General features: G+C 37.9%; 1 protein-coding gene across 4 annotated transcripts in view; it reads right to left on the bottom strand.

The window, feature by feature from the left end:
* The window catches only part of ASH1L (ASH1 like histone lysine methyltransferase), a 220,978-nt gene that overhangs the window by 106,214 nt on the left and 98,637 nt on the right, over positions 1-16,127 (bottom strand). For all 4 annotated transcript variants that reach the window (XM_054563173.1, XM_054563170.1, XM_054563171.1 and 1 more), the window contains one exon: positions 34-772. In XM_054563173.1, coding sequence (XP_054419148.1) covers positions 34-772 — 739 coding nt within the window. The remainder of the gene's footprint in view (positions 1-33; positions 773-16,127) is intronic.

Here is a 16,127-nt window from a genome sequence, read left to right as displayed (position 1 = left end):
TCTATTCAGATAAAATGTTAAACAAGGAATTACCTTTTAGTATTCTCTTCTTCTTGTTCTGGGAATGGCTTTTGCTTCTTTTTGGCCTGTTCTTCTAAAAGCCAACTTTTCCTTTTCAATCCCTTCTTGTGTTCTGAATTCAGGTTTACACTTTGAACAACAGCTTCGATGACATCTGTAACTGTATCAGGACCTAGGTGTAGTGCTGCTGCTTCTTCACCTTCATTCAATTTCGGGCTGACAAACTGGGTAGTCTGAAATGCTTGCATTGATACCACTGCCTGGAGGGGACATTTCCGAGGTCGACCTGGTCTGCGTTTCACAAAGTTATTTCCTGTCCTGGCCTGTCTTTGAAGTTTTTTGGCTTTTAAAATTTTATTGACATGGTCCAGGTTTTTCTTGGTGGCCAAGATTTTGTCATAATTGCACATTTTCCGAGCTTGGCGCTGCATAGCTTCTACTACACTTCTCTTGATACGATGAGGGGAACAGCTGCTTGGCAACTTTTCAGAAAGGAGTGAGATGCTGGTACCGCAAGAGTCACTGGGAACTGCAGGCACTAGAAGGCTGTCTGGTTTTCCCAGGGATCGTTCCTTGCTGTGACTATGGCCTGGACTGGAGGAAGGTGGCACAGAGGCAGATGCAATCACAGCATCAATATTTTTCTCCAGGGGCTCTTGGTCTTCATGTTCTACCATCCGTTGCAGCAGACTATCCACAGAGTCATCCCCAGAAGAAACCAATCTTGGACTTCGAGAGGAAACTCCATTCACTAAATAAAGATGACAAATCACACATGGATAAAAATTAAACCCAGCTAGTTATTTAAAGAACTTTTTACACAGGACAAAATACAAGGAATACTGCTCTATTTTTGATAGCAAGATGAAACATCATGATACCATATGCATTTGTCTTTCACAGACAACAGCTTACTTTTCTGAATATGGTAGTACATTACAGTAACCACAGTTAAGTTCAAAACTGGCCCATATTTCTCTAATGTGAATTAAAATACAAAAACAATTCTTACTCTCTGAGATAAGGAACAGAAGTAAATAAGAGTTAATTTCTTCAAAAATGAAAATTCAATTAAAGGTCTTGACAGTCAAAGTAATCTTGGATCCTGGATAAAGATACAAACTTTCAACAGAGATGATATGGCTAGCTCAGTGCTTTTTCTGACCATGTTTTAAGTGCAAAGGTATAGAAATAAAACTCTCTTCTTGGGCAAAGCTTTAAAATTAGAATAAAAAACATCCATACAAATTAGTTTAGAAAGAATGTATGTTGACAGTAAGATCAGAAAATAAGTGGTCTTGATAAACCTTGTTATCTTAGTGGCCCAATGATGTTGTACCCTTTGTTTCTTCAGATACTACTCAGCAACTTTTTATGACTATAATTAATGTGGGAAATACTCAACCTCCTCTAGCAACCTATTTAGTTGCACAATATTATAAAAATCAGATCATAATATGCCACTTCCCAAAATGCCTGGTTTACTACTAAGGATCACGTCCTACTTTTCCAAAGTTAGTCCACGAATTTCTTATCTACATGATTGTAAAATGATACTATTCTAGATACTCTTTTATACGCCCCAGGCATTCGAGATTCCAATCTCTTCTGACTACAGTGAAATTTTCTCAAATTACCAATAACTTTCCTCAAATAATATCTAAAAGTGTTGTTAAAATGCAATACTTTATATTAATACTATATTACTCAGCTACACTTTACATTAATATTCTTTAAAATCCTGCCGACACCAGACCTGGACCCAAGATCTGGATCATAAGGAGTTCCTGTAGTTGAGACAGAATTACCCAAGATAATTTTCTATATCAGCTGTAATTGTAAGATCTTTCTCCTTCCTCACTTTATGGAGACACAGGCATTAAGTGTAGTTCCATTTTTTCCCAAGTTGATTTTTTTTTCCCCGATTACTTCCCTGTCCCTAATAGTCTGCTGTGCCCACAGAACCCATTTTCCCCTATACATGTAAATTTCATGATTATAAATGAAAATGATAATACCTTAATGGTAACCTTAAAAATATTCTGCCTCCACTGTTTCTGTGATAATATACTTTGATTATCTTCCAGTTACTTGCAACTCCAATAAACTGATGTTTCTCTCTCTCTTTAAAAATTAGTAAGTAGAAAAACTAAAAAATAAATGCTGTAGTTTCTTACTTCTCTAGTTCAAGTCCTTTTTTGGCTTCAACCCTACACTCTCTTTGGCAATTCATTCAATTATTGTCTATATTCTTTTGACTCATTAATCTCCGTTTTATAACTTTTTTCTAATTCTTTATTTTTGCATGTTCCATAGATTTCTCAAACTCCTATTTACAATTTAATCATCTCCTCCTTTATTTAAACTTGCTTCTCCCTTGAGATTATCTATGTCAGTGAATGACACCATAAAGCCAACTATTCCAAAATAGACTTTAATACACAGCCTATAAAATGAGACAAAGACATCATATAATGTTAAATGGATAAATTCAACAAGAGAATATAACCCTTGAAAACATTTATGCACCCAACACAGGGGCACTTTAATATACAAAGCAGGGGTATCCAATCTTTTGGCGTCTCTGGGCCATGGTGAAAGAAGAATTATCTTGGGCCACACTTTAAAATACAAACACTAATGAAAACAAAACAAAGCAAAATCTCATAATGTTTTAAGTAAGTTTACAATTTTGTGTTGGGCTGCTTTTGACCTGTGGGCTGCGGCTGGACATGAGCAAATACTGATGGACATAAAGAGAAAGTTTGGCAGTAATGAAGTCACAGTAGGAGACTTCAATACCTGATTGATATCAATAAATACATCTTCCAGAAAGAAAATCAGTAAGAAAACTGCAGCCCCAAATAATGACACATTAGACCACATGAATTTAATTTTTTAAAATAATATCCCTCCAAAGCACCAGGATATACATTCTTTTAAAGTGTTTGTGGCACATTTTCCCAGGGAGACAACGTGTTAGGACACAAAAGAAGTATCAATAAATTTAAGAATATTAAAACATATCAAGCATCTTCTCCAACCAGAAACCAAGTGACATCAGAAGATATCTTGAGACAAATGAAGATGAAAGTACAGAACTCAAAATCTATGGAACACAGAAAAAGCAGTCCTAAAAGGGAAATGCACAGCAATACTGGCCTACCTCAAGAAACAAGAAAAATTTCCAACAATCTAACCTTATATCTAACAGAACTACAAAAAGAATCACAAACAAGGCCAAAGTGAATATAACTCCTAGAATATAAGATAGAAAATAATAGAGTGGAGTGGAAATAAACAAAATAAAGTCTACATAAACAATACAAAAGATCAGTGAAATTGAGGGCTGGTTCTTTGAAAAGATAAACAAAATTGATAAACCTTTTACTACAAATTCCTAGAAACACACAATCTTTGAAAACTGGAGAAGAAATCAACTGAAATCAAAAAGAAATAGAAAATGTGAACAGACTTAACTGCTAATGAAATCAAATCAGTAACTCCCTACAAACAGAAAGTCCTGAATTAGATGACTTCACAGATGAATTTTATAAAACATTTAAAGGAAAATTTAACACCTGTCTTTCTAATACTATTCCAAAAATTTCAAAAGGAGAAAAGGTTCCCAAGGTCATTTTACGAGGCAGCATTACCCTGATTCCAAAAACAGACAAAGACATTACCAAAAAAGTGTTTAGGCCAATGTCCCTGATGAAAATGAATGGAAATATTGTCAACAAAATATTAGCAAACCAAATCAACAATACATTAAAAAGATCATACACCACGATCAAGTGGGATTTATTCCTGGGAGAAAAAATGGGTTCAGTATGTGCAAATCAATTAACATGATATACCACATACACAAAATAAAAGATAAAAATCATATATCACTAATGCACAAAAAGCATTTGACAAAATCTAGCACCCATTTATGATAAAAACTCTCAGCAAAGTAGACATAGAGAAAACATACCTCAACACAATAAAGGCAGTACATGACAAACCCACAGCTAACTGTTGGGAAACGCCCGGCCTGATTTCAGAAGCTGTAACCCTGCCGACAGGCTGGAGGGCCCCAAGGCTGGAAATAATCAGGAGGCCTTGGAGTAACAGGCTCCTGAGGTGACATGACTTGTTCCCCCGGGCAGGGGAATAGCCCTTGCCTCTTCGCTTTGCCATCGAGGGCCAATGGCCAATGACAGGTAAGTTACCTTGCGCGGAGGTGTATGACCTAAGACAGGTATTGGCCGATATTGGCCGCAGATAAGAAATTGGGGGACACAGAGAAGGGGCAAAAAAGCCCCCACACCTCTCGGCTTGGCTTGGACACGGCCAAACTCCTCACTGCAGCTGAGAAGCAATCTCCTTATCTTTTGGTGGTCCCCTCCCCACACCTGGCTCAGGCTTGAAACAATGCAGGAGTCAGCTCTAAATCAGGTCTGGCGCTTGCCAATGAAATCAGGCCTAAAAGTAAATTCTTTAGTGTGCTCTGTTCTTCCCTCAGATCTCTGGTCAGCTCATGCTGTGAAGGACTTTCATATTATTTACACCCCTTACCCTTTATCATTAAGGCAGTTGCCCTTATCTTCATTCTCTTTTGTTTAGAATGGTCTCCTCCATGTTAATCAGTGAATTCCTGTCACTTGTTTTCTTAAAGGTATCTATTCTCTGTGAACCTTAATATACTAATGTAATGAGATAACGTATGCATTCCTGTTACATACCCCACTGATAAGATTTTCAATAAAAGCCTTGGAACAAAGGGTAACGGGGCCTTCCCCACTAGGGGGATGTGCCATGGACTTCCCCACTGGAGGAATGTACCACAGCCTTATCCAGTGAGAGGGAAGTGCCCCTGTTGGCTCTCCTGGCAAACAGAGAAGTGTTTGAGACGTTTTGTGTTTTATCCCCCTCATCCGTGACCACCCCGAGACGGGCTCTGCGGGTTTCAGAGCCCTGCTCCCACCTCAGCTGGCCCCAGCCAGTTTCCCTCAGGTGTCAGGGAGCGCTGCGCTCTCTGTGGTGCTCCCCTGCAGCAGCGTGCCCCTACAGCCGCAGCGCAGCGTGACAGCTAACATCATCCTCAATGGTGAAAAGCTAAGTGTTTTACTTAAGATCAGGAACAAGACAAGGATGTCCACTTTTACCACTTTCATTAAATATAGTATTGGAAATCCTAACCACAGCAATAAGACAAGGAATAGATATAAAAGGCATTCAAATTGGAAAGAAAGATGTAAAACTGTCTTTATTTGTAGATGACATGATAGACCAGTTTCTTGCAGGGGTGTCTAACCTGCGGCTCAGGGCCGCATGTGGCCCAGGATGGTTATGAATGCAGCCCAACACAATATTGTAAATTTACTTAAAATCTTTCTTTTTTTTGCTCATCAGTTTTTGTTACTGTTTGAGTATTTAATGTGTGGCCCAAGGCAAAACTCTTCTTCCATTGTAGCCCAGAGAAACAGAAAGGTTAGACACTCCTGAAACTGAAAATTTCAGTTTTAAAATTTCAGGTTTAAAGACTTAAGTGTAAGACTCAAAACCATAAAACTCCTGAAAAAAAACACAGGCAATGAATTCTTTGACAGTGCTGTTAGTAATATTTTTTTGGAACTCTCCTTGAGAAAGGGAAACAAAAGAAAGTAATAAATAGACTACAACAAACTAAACAGGTTTTGTACAGCAAAGGAAACCATCAATAAAATGAAATGACAATCTACTAAATGAAAGAAGATATTTTCCAATAATACATTCATTAAGAGGTTAATATCTAATATATATAAAGAACATATCTGATTAAAAAATGGGCAGAGGACATGAACAGACATTTCTCCAAAGAGGACATACTAATGGCCAAGAGAGATATGAAAAGATGCTCAATGTCACTATTTCAGAGAGAAATAGAAATTAAAACCACAATGAGATATCACCTTAAATCTACCAGAATGGTTATCACCAATATATCAACAAACAATAAATGTTGGCAATGATGTAGGTAAAAAACAACTCTTGTACATGGTTGGTAGGATTGTAAATTGGTGCAGTAATTATGGAAAACAGTATGGAGAGTCCTCAAAAAATTACAAATAGAACTACCATGTGACCCAGCCATTCTATTTCTGGGTATTTAACGAAATCTAAAACACTAAATTGAACAGATATATGCACCTGTGTTCAATGCAGTGTTATTTACATTATCCAAGACATGGAGGCAAATTTTTATTTTTTTTTTAAGATTTTATTTATTTTTAGAGATGGGAAGGGAAGGAGAAAGAAAGGGAGAGAAACATCAATGTGTGGTCACCCCCTGAGTGCCCCATACTGGGGATCTGGCCCGCAATCCAGGCATATGCCCTGACTGGGAATCGAACCTGCGACGCTTTGTTTCGCAGGCAGGTGCTCAATCCACTGAGATGCACCAGCCAGGGCCATTTATTCATTTTTAGGGAGGGGAAAGGAGGTAGAAAGGGGGAAAGAGAGAGAGAAAGACTGATGCGAGAGAGAAGCATTGATCAGTTGTCTCTTCTATACACACCAACCAGGGACCAAACCCACAATTCAGACATGTGTCCTGATTAGGACTGAAATCAGCAACTTTTGCTTTGTGGGATGACACACAATCATCTAAACCACACCAGCAAAGGCTCAAATAATTTTTATATTCCCTTTTTCAAAATTCTCCAGTGGTTCCCAAATGCTTTATCTTCAATGAAAAAAAAAAAAAGTGTATGTGATACAGTTCACGATTATGTTTACAGCTTCATTTTCAACCAGCCTCACAAAATACACCTTGGACATTATAATATGAAATGATTTGTTGCTCCCCAAAAATACCATTTCATTTTATGGTTTTGTGTCTCTGTTTGGACGTGCTGTTGTCAGTGTGTTCAACATATTCTTACCCTTTATTTTGTACTACTTGTCTCATCAAAGTATAGTAGTGTATGTGTCACATCTTCAGGGATGTGTTTGTTAGTCACTCCAAGTACTTAGTGCTCTTAGTTTCCCTGTGTGTCATAACATTTTGTACTCTGCTTGGCTAGAGAATTTAACACAATTTTTATAGGTGAATATGTCCAAATGTTTGAGGGCAAGAACCTTATCTTATTCATGTTTGTATACCCAGTGATCAGTACTTACAGTAACCTAAAATAAAGTTACTTGAATGAATAAAACAGTCTTATGCTAAGAAAAATTTTATGGATATAGGTATTATTTCTTTTCTTTCTTAAAGTATTTTCTTCCTCAGATATGTGTCTTATTAAAATCTCCTTTTTTCAAGGATTGTCAAACTTCATCTGTAACAGACTAGACAGTGAGAGAGGTGGACAAGGGTATGAGGGGATAAATGGGATGAATACGCAATACAGTGTTCAGATGATGTGTCAGAGTATTGCGCATTTTAAATCTGTATAATTTTTTTATTCCAGTGTCACCCAAATACATTTAATAAGAAGGAAAAAACAAACCATATAGTATTTTCGACTTTTGAGGACACATACAATCTCACACATACTTTTTACCTTCCTGTTAAACAACCATTTAAAAATATAAATAAACACAAGCAAAAATACCTGCTAACAACAACTATAATATCAGACAACTGAGCAAAGATTAATACAAGTGGAAACAGAGTAAGAATATTATAAGAAAGAAAAAAATATGAGATGAGTAAAGGAAAGGAAAATGATTTTGAGAGGACAGAGGGGGGAGAAGTAGTAAGAGTATTTTTGCTTGTGTGGGTTTTGTTTTGTGTTGTTCTGTCAGCACATGTACAACAGCATGCATGACATGGTAGGGGCTGAGACTCTCTGTCTCAAGGCGGAGGGAAAAACCCACCAACAATTGGTACAACAACAATCAAAACCCAAATTCAACAGGAGAGCCTCCCTGTTTGAATAAGAGCATAAGAGCATCCCTAGAGCATCCAGCATAGGAGATTAGGGAGACTGCACCACTGAGTCCCACAAGACTCCTAAGACAGAGTCAAAGCAGATCAGTCTAATATGTAGAAATAACTAAAAAAAGAGTCCACTAAAATGGGGAAACAAAGAAACAACCCCCAATCAAAAGGAAAGGAAGAATCCACAGAAAAAGAGCAAAATGAAATTGAGGCAAGCAATTTATCAAACACAGAGTTCAAGATAATGGTTATAAGGGTGCTCAAGGAGCCTGGTGAGAATTACAAGAAACTTTATGGGAACTACAAGGAGCTTGGTGGGAAATACATCAGCATTAAAAAGGACACAGAGAAAGGATGCTCAGCATCACTAGCCCTCAGAGAAATGCAGATCAAAACCACCATGAGGTACCACCTCACACCGGTCAGAATGGCCATCATAAACAGATCCACAAACAACAGGTGCTGGGGAGGCTGTGGAGAAAGGGGAACCCTAGTACACTGTTGGTGGGAATGCAAACTGGTGCAGGCACTGTGGAAAGCAGTGTGGAATTTCCTCAAAAAGCTGAGAAGGGAAATGCCTTTTGATCCAGTGATTCCCCTGCTGGGACTATACCCTAAGAATACCAAAACGCCAATACAAAAGAACCTATGCACCCCAATGTTCATAGCAGCACAATTTACAATAGCCAAGTGCTGGAAGCAACCTAAATGCCCATCAGTAGATGATTGGATCAAAAATTATGGTATATATACACAATGGAATACTACGCAACAGAAAGGAAAAAAGAACTACTAAACTTCACGACAGTATGGATGGAACTGGAGAGCATTATGCTAAGTGAAATACGCCAGGGGACGAAAGACAAATACCATATGATCTCACCTACAAGTGGAACCTAACCAACAATACAAAGATGCAAGGAAAATAAGGCCAGCCACACTGAAAGGAAAAGAAATCAACAGAGACAAGAGGGAAGGGGGTGGAGCGGGGAAAAGGAAGGGAAGGGGAAAGTCAAGGAACATATAGCAAGGACTCATGGACAAAACCAAAGGGGAAGAGCTGAGGAAGGGAATAAAGGAGGGGGAAGGGAAAGTGGTGGGGGGTAGGCAGAGACAAATGTATTTGAAAAAATAAATTAAAAAAAAAGAATACAATATTCTAATTGAAGAATACACTAGACGTAATTAAAAACAGGCTAGGTGAAGCAGAGGAGTGAATCAGAGAGTTGGAAGTCAAAGTAGAAGAAAAAAACAAAATCAAGTCAGAGAAACAAAACAAAAAAAGACTTAAAAAGAACAAGGAAAATTTAAGGGAGCTTTGGGACAACATGAAACATAACAACATTCACTCATAGAAATACCATAAGTAGAAGGAGCAAGGGATAGAAAACCTGTCTGAAAAAATAATGACAGAAAACGTCCCTACCTATTGAAGGAAAAAGTCATGCAAGTTCAGGAAGCAGAGAGTCCCAATCAATATGAACCCAAAGAGGTCCTGTCCACGACACTCATAATTAAAATGGCAAAATATAAAGACAAAGAGCGAACCTTAAAGGCAGCAAGGAGAAACAGCTAATAACAAACAAGGGACCTCCAATAATGGTATCAGCTAACTTCTCAATGGAAACACTACAAGGCAGAAGGGACTGGCACAAAATATTCCAAGTAATGAAAAGCAAAACCTGCGATCAAGACTACTCTACCCAGCAAACCTCTCATTTAAAAAGGAAGACAAAGAGCTTCCCAGATTTTAAAAGAAAGCTAAAGGAGAACATCTTCACCAAATAAGCATTGTAAGAGATGCTTATAGAACTTCTTTAAAGGAAAAGAAATAAAGAGAAACACAAATACAAGGGAGAAAACGGCAATAAGTACCTATCAGTAACAACCTTAAGTGTAAATAGATTAAACATTCCAATTAAAAGACACAGGATAACTGAATGGATAAGAAAACACAACCCGCATGTACACTGTCTGGAAGAGATCCACCTCAGAACAAAAGATTCACACAGGCTGGAAGTACAGGGGTGGAAAAAATATTCCATGCAAATGGACAAGATAAAAATGCTGGGGTAGCAATATTTATATCAGACAAATAATACTTCAAAACACAGGCCATAACAAGAGAAAAAGGTCACTACATAATATTTAAAGGAATAGTTCAACAAGAGGACATAACCCTACTAAACTTATATGTACCCAATAAAGAAAATCTAGGAGGACTTTAAGAAAGAGATCAACAGCAATACAGGGAGTATAGGGGATTTTAACATCCTATTTTTAACAATGGACAGGTCTTCCAGACAAAAAATCAGCAAGAATATACTGGCATTAAATGACAGTATCAATATACTTTATTGATATTTACAGAACACTGCACTTCAAACAAACAAAATATACATTATTTCTCAAATGCACATGTGTCATTTTCAAATACCACATGATAGGACACAAAACAAGCCTTAACACATTCAAGAAAACTGAAATCATATCAAGCATCTTCTGGGATCGTAACAGGCTAAAAGGAGAAACCAAACTCAAGGAAAAAAACTCAAAAACACTCAACACATGGAGGCTGAATAACATGTTATTAAATAAAAAATAGGTTAACAGTGAGATCAAGGAAGAAATAAAAAAATTTCTGGAAACAAATGAAAATGAACATACAAGATTCCAAAACCTATGGGACACAGTGAAAGCAATTCTGAGAGGCAAGTGCACAGCACTACAGGCCTATCTAAAGAAGACATAAAAATCTCATATAGACAACCTAACCCTACATCTAAAAGAACGAGAAGAACAACAAAGGCCATAGTAGAAGAAAGGAAATAATCCAGATCAGAGCAGAGTTAAATGATACAGAGATCAAAAACAATTCAAAGGATCAATAAATCCAGGAGCTGGTTCTTTGAAAATATAAGCAAAATTGACAAATCTTTAACCAGACTCATCAAGAAAAAAAGAGAGGGCTCAAATAAATAAATCAGAAATGAAAGAGGAGATGTAACAACTGATACCACAGAAATACAAAGGATTGTAAGAAATTACTATGAACAACTATGCGCCAAGAAACTGGACAACCTGGGCAAAATAGATAAATTTCTACAAACATACAGTGCTCCAAAAGTAAATCAGGAAGAAGCAGAAAACCTGAATACACTGAAAATAACTAGAGAAAGTGAAGCACTAACCCAACAGTTCCAGGCAAACAAAAGCTCTGGATCAGGTGGCTTCACATGAGAATTTTTCAAAACATTCAAAGAACTAACACCTATACTTCTCATACTATTCCAAAAAATTCAAGAAGAGGGAAGACTCCCAAACTCTCTTTACAAGGCCATATTACCCTAGTTCTAAAACCAGAAAAAAGTTCTAAACTAGTTCTAAAACAAAGAAAAAAAATTACAGGCCAATATTTATGGAGAACATAGATGCTACAATTCTCAAGAAAATATTAGCAAACTGAATACAGCAATACATTAAAAAGATCACATACCATGATCAAATGGGATTTATTCCAGGGGTGCAAGGATGGTACAATATTCACAAATCAATCATTAACAAAAGGAAAGACAAATATCACATGATCATATCAACAGACGCACCAAAAGCATTTGATAAAATCCAGCACCTTTTTATGATAACAACACACAGCAAAGTGGAAAAAGAGGGAGTGTACCTAAATATAATAAAGGCCATACATGAAAAACCTACTGCCAACATCATGCTCAACGGGCAAAAACTAAAAGTGTTTTTTCCCTTAAGATAAGAAACAACATGAGGGTGTCTGCTTTCACCACTCTCATTCAACATAGTACTGGTAGTCCTAACAGCATGGATCAGACAAGTACAAGGCATCTAAATTGGAAAGGTAGATGTAAAATTGTCATTATTTGCAGATGACATGATGGTGTAAATAGAAAACCCTATAGACTCCACCAAAAAAACTACTTGACCCTTAAGTGAATTTGACAGTAGCAGGATACAAAATCATTATTCAGAAATTCTTGGCATTTTTGTACACTAACAATGAATTATCGGCAAGAGAAAAGTACAAAAAAAAAATCTCATTTACTAGAGCAACAACAAAAAAGTACCTAGAAATAAATTTAACCAAGGAGGTGCTTGGTTAATTATACTATACCTGAAAAACTTGAAAAACTGAAGAAAGAAACTGAGGAAGATACAAATAAATGGAAGCATATACCGTGTTCACGGACTGGAAGTCTTAACATCACTAAAATGTCCATACTATCCAAAACAATCTGTAGATTGAACACAATCCCTATTAAAATACCCTGGCATATTTCACAGATCTAGAACAAATATTACAAAAATTTGTTTGGAACCAAAAAAGACCCTAAATAGCCTCAGCAATCTTGAGAAATAAGAAGAAAGTTGGAGGTATCACAATACCTGGTATCAAACTATACTATAAGGCCACTGTAATTAGAACAGTCTGGTACTGGCATTAGAACAGATACATAGATCAATGGAACAGAATACAGAGCCCAGAAATAAACCCACACATCTATGGTAAATGAATATCTGACAAAGGGGGTTATAAGCATACGAAAGCATAACCATAGTTTTTCAATAAATGGTGTTGGGACGGATTTCTGGCCAAGATGGAGGCGTAGGTAGATACACTTTGCCCCCTCGCACAACCGAAAGAAGGACAACAAATTTAAAAACAAAAAATAACCTGAACTGGCAAAAAACCAAACTGCATGGAAGTCCAACAACCAAGGAGTTAAAGGAGAAACATTCATCAAGACTGGTAGGAGAGGCAGAGATGGGCAGCTGGAGCAAAGAGGATGCATAGTAAGGCAGAAGCTGAAGAACCAAGATGGTGCCACATTTGCATGCGGATAAACAGGGAGGAAGAGTGGGGAGTAAGACAGACCACATAACCCAGAGTTCCAGTGCAGGAGAAGAAAGCCTCAAAACCTCTGGCTGTAAACACCTGTGGGGGTTGTGGCAGCATGAGAAACTCCCAGCCTCACAGGAGAGTCCGCTGGAGAGACTCACAGTGTCCCAGAATGTACACAAACCCACCGACCCAGGCATCAGCAGCAGAAGGGCCCAATTTACTTGTGGGCAGGGGGGGAAGTGACTGAAAGCCAGCCAAGAGCGGAGCAAGAGGCACTGTTCCCTCTCGGACCCCTCCCTCACATACAATGTCATAATGCAGCAACCTGGGTTGTCCCATCCTAGCATATACCTAAGGCTCTGCCCCTTCCAATATAACAGGTACACCAAGACAAAGAAATATGGCCCAAATGAAAGAACAGATCAAAGCTCCAAAAATACAACTAAGTGATGAAGAGATAGCCAACCTAGCAGATGCATAGTTCAAAACAGTGGTAATCTGGATGCTCACTGAATTGATTGAGTATGGTCACAAAATGGAGGAAAAAATGAAGGTTACACAAAGTGCAATAAAGAAAAATATACAGGGAATCAACAGTGAGGGGAAGGAAACCGGGACTCAAATCAACGATTGGGAGGAGAAGGAAGAGATGAACATTCAAACAGAACAGAATGAAGAAACAAGAATTCAAAAAAATGGAGAGGCTGAGGAACCTCTGGGACAACTTTAAAAATTCCAACATCCAAATAACATGGGTGCCAGAAGGAGAAGAGGAAGAGCAAGAAACTGAAAACTTAACTTGAGAAAAGAATGAAGGAGAACTTCCCCAATCTGGCCAAGGAAACAGACTTCAAGGAGATGCAGGAAGCTCAGAGAGTCCCAAAGAAGTTGGACCCAAGGAAGCACATACCAAGGCACATCGTAATTACCCAAGATTAAAGATAAGGAGAGAATCTTAAAAGCGGCAAGAGAAAAGGAGACTGTTAACTACAAAGGAAATTCCTGTAAGACTATCAGCTAATGTCTCAAAAGAAACCTTACAGGCAGGAAGGAGCTGGAAACCAGTATTAAAAGTCATCAAAGGCAAGGACCTACATCCAAGATTACTCTATCCAGCAAAGCTATCATTTAGAATGGAAGGGCAGATAAAGTGCTTCCCAGACAAGGTCAAGTTAAAGGAGTTCATCATCACCAAGCCCTTATTATATGAAATGTTAAAGGGACTCATCTAAGAAAAAGATGATCAAAAGCTATGAACAGTAAAATGATAACAAATGCACAACTATCAACAACTGAACTTAGAAAAACACAAAGCAAAATACACAAACAATTAGAACAGGAACAGAATCACAGAAATGAAGATTGGGGGTGGGAAAGAGGGAAGAATGGAGAAAAAGGTACAGGGAATAAGAACCTTAAATAGTAGGTACAAAATAGACAGGGGTAGGTTAACAATAGCATAGGATATGGAGAAGCCAAAGAACTTACATGTACGACCCAAGGACATGAACTAAGAGAGAGGGAATGATGGCAGGAAGGGGCCGTGCAGGGCAGAGGGGAATAAAGGGGAGACAAAAAAATGGGGCCAGTGTAATAACATAATCAATAAAATATATAATTTAAAAATAAATAAATAAATAGTGTTGGGAATACTGGACTGGCTCATGCAAAAGAATGAAACTAGATAACCAATTTACACCATATACCAATATAAACTCAAAATAGATTAAAGACTTAAATATAAGTCATGATACCATAAAAATCCTAGCAGAAAACATAGGCAGTAAAATTTCAGATATCACATAGCAATATTTTTGCCAATATATATCCTGGAAGGGAAATCAAGGAAAAAATAAACAAATGGGACTATAACAAATAAAAAGCTTCTGCACAGCTAAAGAAGCCATCATCAAAATGAAAAGGGAACTACTGTATGGAATAACATTTTTCCCAATGATACACTGGACAAGGATTTAATCTCCAAAATATTTGAAGAACTCATATGACTCAACACCAAGAAGACAATCCAACTAAAAAATGGGCAAAGGACCTGAACAGTCACTTCTCCAAGGAGGACATACACATGGCCCATAGACATATGAAAAAATGCTCTACATCTCTAGACAGCAGAGAGATGCAAATGAAAACCACAATGAGATATCACCTCCGACCTGCCAAAATGACTATCATTAATAAATCAACAAACAACAAGTGCTGGAGAGGATGTGCAGAAAAGGGAACCCTATTGCAATGTTGGGGGGAATGCGGAGTGGCGCTGCCACTGTGGAAATCGGTATGGAATTTCCTCAAAAAATTAAAAATGGAACTGTCTTTTGACCCAGCAATTCCAATGCTGGAAATACACCCTAAAAAGCCTGAAACATCATTTGAAAAGAATTTATGCACCCCTATGATAACGGCAGCACTATTTACAATAGCCAAGACCTGGAAACAGCCTAAGTGCCCATCAGTAGATAAATGGATTAAAAACTGTGGTACATTTACACAATGGAGTATTACTCAGCAGAAAAAAAAGAAGGAATTCCTACCTTTTGCAACAGCATGGATGGAAATGGAGACTATTATGCTAAGCAAAAATAATCCAGTCAGTGAAAGACAACTACCATCTGATCTCACTTATAAGAGGAATCTAATGAATAAAATTAACTAATTACCAAATTAGAACCAGAGGCATAAATCATGGAATGGATTGACACCTCTAATGGGGAAGAGGGAGGTGGGGACTGTTTGAAAGAAGGTGAAGGGCCCTGGCTGGTGTGGCTCAGTGGATTGAGTGCTGGCCTGTAAACCAAAGGGTCACTGGTTCGATTCCCAGTCAGGGCACATTGCCTGGGATGCGGGACAGGTCCCCAGTGCAGGGCGCTCAGGAGGCAACCACACACTGATACTTCTTTCCCTCTCTTTCTCCCTCCCTTCCTCTCTCTAGAAATAAATAAATGAAATCTTAAAAAAAAAAAAAAGGTGAAGGAATTCGTCATAGAACATACATGTAGGACCCATGGACATAAACAATGGTGTGGCGAGTGACTGTGGAACTGGGTATCAGGCATGATGGAGAAGGGTGAAGGGGGGAAAATTGGAACAACTGTAACAGCATAAAAAATTAAATTGATAAAATAAAATAAAATAAAATAAAAAGTAAAACCAATGTATAAGCAATTCTTACCCTGAGGGCTGCACAAAAAGAGGCCCTGGGCCACATTTGTTCATAGGCTGTGTTTGTTGAACACTGGTCTAGACTGACACGATCAAAATTAGTTACCAATTGTTATGACTTTAAGTCTCTTTGAAGTAGTATAA

Source organism: Pteronotus mesoamericanus, unplaced genomic scaffold (genome assembly GCF_021234165.1).
Source record: "Pteronotus mesoamericanus isolate MK-2021 breed Mesoamerican mustached bat unplaced genomic scaffold, CSHL_Meso_final scaffold_705, whole genome shotgun sequence".
Lineage (NCBI taxonomy): Eukaryota > Metazoa > Chordata > Mammalia > Chiroptera > Mormoopidae > Pteronotus > Pteronotus mesoamericanus.
This window is presented reverse-complemented; position numbering and strand designations above follow the sequence as displayed.